The following is a 7,100-nucleotide window of genomic DNA, read 5'->3' on the forward strand; positions in this document are numbered from 1 at the left end:
GGGGGGAGAGAGAAGAAGAGAGAGAGAGAGAGAGAGAAGGAGAGAGAGAGAGAGAGAGAGAGAGAAGGAGAAAGGGGGGTGAGAGAGAGAGAGAAAGAGAGAGGGAGAGAGAGATAGAGAAGGAGGGGGGGAGGGAGAGAGAGAGAGAGAGAAGGAGAAAGGGGGGTGAGAGAGAGAGAGAAAGAGAGAGGGAGAGAGAGATAGAGAAGGAGGGGGGGAGGGAGAGAGAGAGAGAGAGAAGGAGAAAGGGGGTGAGAGAGAGAGAGAAAGAGAGAGGGAGAGAGAGATAGAGAAGGAGAGAAGGGGGAGGGAGAGAGAGAGAAGGAGAGAGAGAGAGAGAGAGAAGGAGAGAGAGAAAGAAGGAGAAAGAGAGAGAGAGAAAGAGAGAGAGAGGGTGAGAGAGAGAGAGAGAGAGAGAGAGAGAGAGAGAGAGAGAGAGAGAGAGAGAGAGAGAGAGAGAGAGAGACAGAGAGAGGGTGCGAGTTACCAGGAATTTTTACTGAATGATTGGTAATCACACAGTGTGGCCTTGCCCAACTAACAAGGAAGTTAAATAGTCATGCAGTGATGATGAATGATGAATGGGGAACACGGGTATCACGCTCTATATCGTATGGAAGAAGTGACTCTACCAAATTGCAACGCACCCGTTTACTCTTATCTTTCACAGGAACTATACATTGCTAACGTGCAGCGGGACGCCACATAGTACAAGATATGAAAACGATCTGTGAGGCTCACAGACTCGTGGATACTGCTGTACAGGAAGTGAAGCTACAGTACACAGTGGTGACACTGTGCTAACAGGAATTACATTGACTGATAAGCAATCTGTGGTGCCAGGAACCTTCCTGAATCTCTGAGGCCATCACCAGCTGCCGGTGACAGTAATGCCTCAATGTTGTACCTGTTATTCTGATTCATATAATAAACAGTACCTGGTGTGCCCTTTGTTTGGAGAGAGGTTACCTTAAAGGTCTCATCAGTATGGGAAAATAAAATTTCAGAGAAGAAAGATGGAACAAATTTGATGTCATAAATGTCACCCCCCCCCCCCCCCCCCCCCCCCCCCCCCCCAAAAAAAAAAAAAAAAAATGGGAGAAGATATTCAACAAATAACATTTGCTTAGATGTTTTGGACTCAACTTTAAATCGTAAGCTTACTGTACTCAGCTGTACAAACAATGAGCGGCGCCTTTGTAATTGCTATAACCACAAATAATCTCATAAAACTGGCAAAACGCACACGGCTCTCAAAAGATCTTGCTGCTCCGTCAAATATTGCTAAACCGACAAGCTCAAAAATATTTTGTTGAACAACATTCTTCTGCTTTTCACTCCTGTTTTACATGGAGGATTCCGCTTTCCCCCTCTTTTTTCCCCTATACCCAGCAGGTTTACGGGAACCATGAGCTAGAGTAAATTTCTGAGTCAGTGTGGGAAAACCTAAACAGCTGCCTTTTCCACTAAATAGGACGCCTCAGACCACCAGACTGCTGTGAAAGACCTTTTCCCATCTTCCAGAACAGGGCAAATTCATTGACTTTGTGAGTCAAGAGAATTTATATTTATTCAAATGCCATGCTTGGAGAATCAGGACAGACAGAAAACAATACAGGAGACAGAGCGTGGACACACATTCAGGCGCAGAGCTATAAAATTAAAAGGCAAAATGTGGCAGGGCTTTCTACTGACATACTGTAAGCCTCAAAATAAATGACACACATACACACACACACACACACACACACACACACACACACAGAGGAAGAGAGCCAAAATCTGTCATTTTTGCCAAGCCTCACACCCTGTGCGTCAGATGCAGGTCCAGCAGCCCACAGTGCCGTAAGAGCAGAGAATATGAGGAAGCTGTCTAAGCTCCAGTTCACTTGGTTTGTCAGCAGGCTCGACTGACCTGTCATTTGAGGGCTGACTTCTACTTAAGTACACACCAAGACTTTTTTCCCAAGTCTTCAAATCTGGCAGCGGTTACGTCTCGTCTCAGCGTTCTCCTTCCTTGCTACCCTTTAATGTAGCCCATAAAATTCAAAATTTAAAAGGTCTCCTCAATCCCCTTCATCAGAAAAGTAATCTAGTTGGGAAATTGCAGTGCAGTGGAGCCTAATTATTTTTCCCATTATAAGTGTTTAGAGCCTCTTAAAGTACCCAGTGCATATGTGGTAATGATACCTGTATGTGGTGGTTTCTATGGAGACATCATGCGCCAAGACATCATGTCGTGTGGTTTTTTTTTTTTTTTTTTCCCTTTCAAGCCAACTCACTGCTCCTTTCCTTCCATTCACTTCTGCTTCAGTCCCATGAGGAACTAGTAGGATGTGAAAACATGGCTCACACAATGATGACACAATAGATTTTCTGGAAACAAGTGGACTGTCATGGGGTTATCCTAGCACTGCCCCTCCCCCCCCACCGTGCTGGTGGTCTGAATCAGACGACACCTGACTCACCTCTGTGGACACAGCTGGCGTTTACCACAGCCCGTCAGGCTCTGTGGCGTCAGTCCCTCGCCCGCAACCCCTTTCCCTAGCTCCCTTGCCCAGCTAAAGGTTTTGGTAAAACTCACACCAAAACAGACATGCTGTACCCTTCATCTGAGGCCTGCGCCTTTTGCTTTTTAAACCGCAAATCGGGTTTTCTCTTGCAGAGCCTTGGATCCTGAACGCCTGCCTTCCACTGATGAGTAAAGGAGGGGGGAGGTGGGTAAGAAAAGCAGGAAAGGCCTGACATGACTCTTTAGCCTGGAGTTAATCTATGCAAACCACCTGAGGCTGATGGTGCTCATAGCTGAATCAGCAGGGAGGAAGATGTGGATTGTATGACCAGTCTATCAGTCACACACATGTTGCTCTGACAATTAGTTAGATTATGTCTGAATAAAAACACCCACACATGCACAAATGCGCAAACACACAAAAGTTCATGTGTTATGTGTTCTCACCACATATCTAAATATTTGATGAGATTCTGTAATCGGGAAAAGCTGTCTTCCTTGTTTTACACATCACTTCTTCATTCCCCCAAGTGGATCTCAGAGTAATTACAGTGATACAATGTCAGGAACTCTGACACATTTATAAAACATGATCATAACCGCTGCAGGAAGCCTGTTACTACAAGAGACATAAACCTGCACAGCAATGGGAAACACTATCTTGACTCTGGCCACCAGCAGTTGCCTGTAAAGGGGAAAAAAAAAAAAAAAAAAAAAAAAAAAAAAGAGCTGGCGCCCTCTATGGGTAACTGTGATACAGGAAGTATTTCACTGAAAGATATGACAGTCCTCTGTGCCAACAGTCAAAAAAATCCATATAACCTGGCTCTTCATACTAAATCTGCACTTTTGCAGTAAACAAAACACATTTACATATGTGCTGTGTTATTCTCTTGTCCTAAAATAACCTTCTCCTCAGAGTCACGTGGATGTCTCTACAAAAGGATTATTATAACACAACACTAAGGAGATATAGGTGGTTAAAGGAAAACTTATTGCTTGGAACTCTCCATAACTTCATTTTTGAGGAAGAGCAGGGGGAGGGGACTTCTCATACCAGTAATCCTGAAAAAAAAGAGAGAGAGAAAAAAAAAAGCTTCCTGTCAATCTGCCAAGAGAGGCTTTTACTGGAAGAGAGGAGGAGGAGCCAGCTGACACATATGAACGCTACTCGGTACCAACCACTTCACTCTAACAACCAGCACGGCCACCGGACGGCATATAGGCTTGTAGCACGCCGAGGAAACAAGTCACAACTCTCAAGCGCACCGCCGGGGAAACTTTAAACACTTTTTATCATCCCGACAGGAGCCGGATCAACTGTGAAAAAGAAAAAAGAAAAACTCATCTCCCACAGCGACTCCAACATTTGGATATAATTTAATAATTCCAAGTTTCGAACAACCAAGGTGAGGATCGCTTTTCATGTCTGATCATCAGCATTGTTGCTTTAAATATGCGCACATTTTGGAAGTTCATCAGCACTTTCCAAAGAAGCTCTTTTCCTAGTAACTGAGTTGGTTTAGTGGAACCGGTCATTGTAACGTTATGTACATTGCGCAATCCAGATTACGTTGTCTTTACTGGAACTGACCGTGGTTGCGTGATCCCTCAGGGAAAATGACCAAAAAAAAAAAAAAAAAAAGAAGTTTCCCCCTACATTCATAAAAATGTAAATGTTTCATTGAAATTTGGCATCTGTATTAGCAAGGCAAAAATGCCAAACCGCTGAAGTGTGCTGCCAGTAATTTTAGTCCTGAGAGGAGTTGTACAAGTTAGGTCATCTCTTTTTTTTTTTTTTTTTCTTCCAGAGGACAAAAAAGTCAGCCCCCTCCAAATTATGACCAGATTTTTTCTTAAAAACATATAATGTACTTGGAATAACTAAAGCATTATTTTCCTCTTGATCAGGATCACATTACTCCTCACTTTATAACTATAAAGAAAACAGTGATTGACTATACTATATTAGAGACCAAAAATGAATTGTAATAGTCATTTTAATGAGCTGCCACAGTATGTTGGCTGTCCTCAGTTTACATCATGTGCCCACAGTGTTCAGCAATTCCACATTAATTAATTAATTTTTTTTCTTGTCTTCTCAGGTGTTTCATTCCCAGACGCACCGCCATCTGACCTCTTTGTGCCCTCCCCCTGGGAGCTCTGAACCTCTGGTTAACCCCTCCTCTTCTCCTCTTGTCTGTGTTGCCCCGTGCTCAACAGGCAGTTCATAGTGCTGTCACAGCGCCATGGTAACTCACAGCAAGTTTAACTCCGCAATGAGCAGCAGCCCCTTCGACACCAACATGAGGCTGCCACACCGTTACAAGACTTTCACCTCCAAGACGCAGTACCAGATGGTGGTCGCCACGCTCCACAAACTCCAGGAGAGTGGCTTCTACTGGGGCCCCATCAGCGGTAAAGAGGCCAATGCCATGCTGTCGTCCGAGCCCACTGGCACGTTCCTTGTGCGGGACAGCTCCGACAACCGACACCTGTTCACCCTCAGTGTCAAAACGGCGTCGGGCACAAAGAACCTGCGCATCCAGTGTGACACTGGCTCTTTCTTTCTGCAGACAGACCCCAAGAATATTCAGTCTGTCCCCCACTTTGACTGTATCCTCAAGCTGGTGCATTACTACATGCCCCAGAGCAGAGCAACCTTGTCTGTGGGGAACACACACAGTGGGAATATCTATTACATTTACTCCGGAGGGGAGAAGATCCCCCTGGAGCTCATAAAGCCACATGCCTCTAGCCTGTCCACCCTCCAGCACCTGTGCCGGAAAACAGTCAATGGACATCTGGACGTATCTGCTAAAAGAGACCAACTTCCACATCCTCTCAAAGAGTTCCTCCAGGAGTATGACGCTCCTATCTAGGGGCTCTGAACTGATCCTCCTGAAAGCCAGAGACTTTAATGAAGAAACTCAAAGGCTTCGATCTAGCCATGCTCCAAGCAAGTAGGAACAGATGTCTGCTGGCAGTGCCTGCTTCTGTGGAGCAATGATGAAGCAGGACAACCTGGTGGAGTCAAGTAGAAGCCAAGGACCGAGCTTGTCAGAACCATGGGCTGAGTTTGTACTGATGAGTTGCATTCAAGGGGGCATCTATCTCCAAATTTTTTTTTCTTTCCCACAGAGGAGCCACTAGATTGAGGACTAACCCACTGAGAGGGTCAACAGAAAGAGTATGCTGCTATAGACTGGTATGAAAAAGAGCCAATGCCACCACCCCCTTGTCTCTCATTGACTTAGAACTTACTGAAAACTCAAGTGAGGCTCACAGTCAGCTGTCTAGACTCTGATGATGACGCACGAGTTCCCCTCTGTTGCTGCTAACCATAGTGCTGTGTGACTGTCATGCACACACACACATACACATCAGCCTAAGAAAATTATTCACCCATTAAAGCTGGACTGGCTTTTATGACTGGACTGGCTGACTGACTGCTGACATTGGATGAGAGTCATAGACATAATCAAGCCTAATCCTGGATGTATTAGACATGTGGGACCAGCATGACCTTTGGGATTCTGAGATTTCTGACCAAACACGCTGGAAACTTACAGAGGAACAAGAACTCAGATTGAAAATGAGTGGACTTTGGTGGTCTTACAGTTCTGAGTGCATATATGTGCTTACCATGATAGGAAAAGGCTCAACTTTTTCTCTGAATGTTACTGAAGTAAAAAAAAAAAAAGAAAAAAAAAAAGAGCATCAATACCAAATAGGGACCTTTCTCAACAAGAAAATGTGGAGAGGTTTGTTCATTATAGTTTGCTCATTAGGAGAGTTTATGCCAAACTTGCCTGAACTTAATAATTTGTTGGTACAACATCATGGCTGAACCCGACAGGATCTTACTTGAGAGAACAGTATCACTGCTTTCAGACTTATTGTGCATATAAATCTTGACACATCCTAAGAGTCAGGCTATTGTATGCCTTCAGTGAGGAAAAATGTACCCAAATAAATGTGGTAGTATTTGTGGCACAAGTTGCTTGAAATTGAATGTATTAAAGATGGGAATCTCTCTTCACCTAATCAGGAGAAGAATCAAGATTTGTCAAGATTTTACCTTTTTTTTTTTCCTTAAAACAAGACAATGTTTACATGTGAAGATGAAATGGCATATGTGTTTTTGTGCTGTCTTTTATAAAGATATAACTTGGCCAGCCAAACCTCTGGCTGTGGATGCTTGAAGATATTTGAGAAGTCAGACGAAGCAAGCAGACTGATACAACTTTGCACATATTTATATTTCTACGGACATTTCAGTAATTTATAATAAAGTGCACTATTTTTATATGAAAACAATTCTTGTTGACTCATTTTTTTGTGATATTTTTGCACATGGTGAACATATACAGTACCATTTAGGATACACTAGTGAAACTGCAGGTGTGACCTGCAAATTATATGCATGCACCTTCAAATAATTCTTGGTTACAAAACATTTTCTTTAGTTACTCTCCTGCAGATAGCAGACAGCCCACAGGGCACAAGACATCTTTCAACGTCCCATTTATGCTTCAGCTGTCATGCAGCTCAGCGCCTATATACCTACATATCTGTCTATATATAT

At 43.7% G+C, this 7,100-nt stretch overlaps 1 protein-coding gene across 1 annotated transcript; it reads left to right on the plus strand.

Annotated features, from left to right (window-relative positions):
• Nucleotides 1–3,682: 3,682 nt before the first annotated feature.
• Nucleotides 3,683–6,829, plus strand: socs3a (suppressor of cytokine signaling 3a). Its single transcript, XM_030058830.1, has 2 exons — nucleotides 3,683–3,921; nucleotides 4,618–6,829. The coding sequence occupies exon 2, from the start codon at nucleotides 4,762–4,764 to the stop codon at nucleotides 5,392–5,394; it is 633 nt and encodes a 210-aa protein (XP_029914690.1). The 5' UTR covers nucleotides 3,683–3,921; nucleotides 4,618–4,761; the 3' UTR covers nucleotides 5,395–6,829.
• Nucleotides 6,830–7,100: the final 271 nt, after the last annotated feature.

This window comes from Myripristis murdjan, chromosome 8, assembly GCF_902150065.1.
Source record: "Myripristis murdjan chromosome 8, fMyrMur1.1, whole genome shotgun sequence".
In the NCBI taxonomy this organism is placed as follows: Eukaryota; Metazoa; Chordata; class Actinopteri; order Holocentriformes; family Holocentridae; genus Myripristis; species Myripristis murdjan.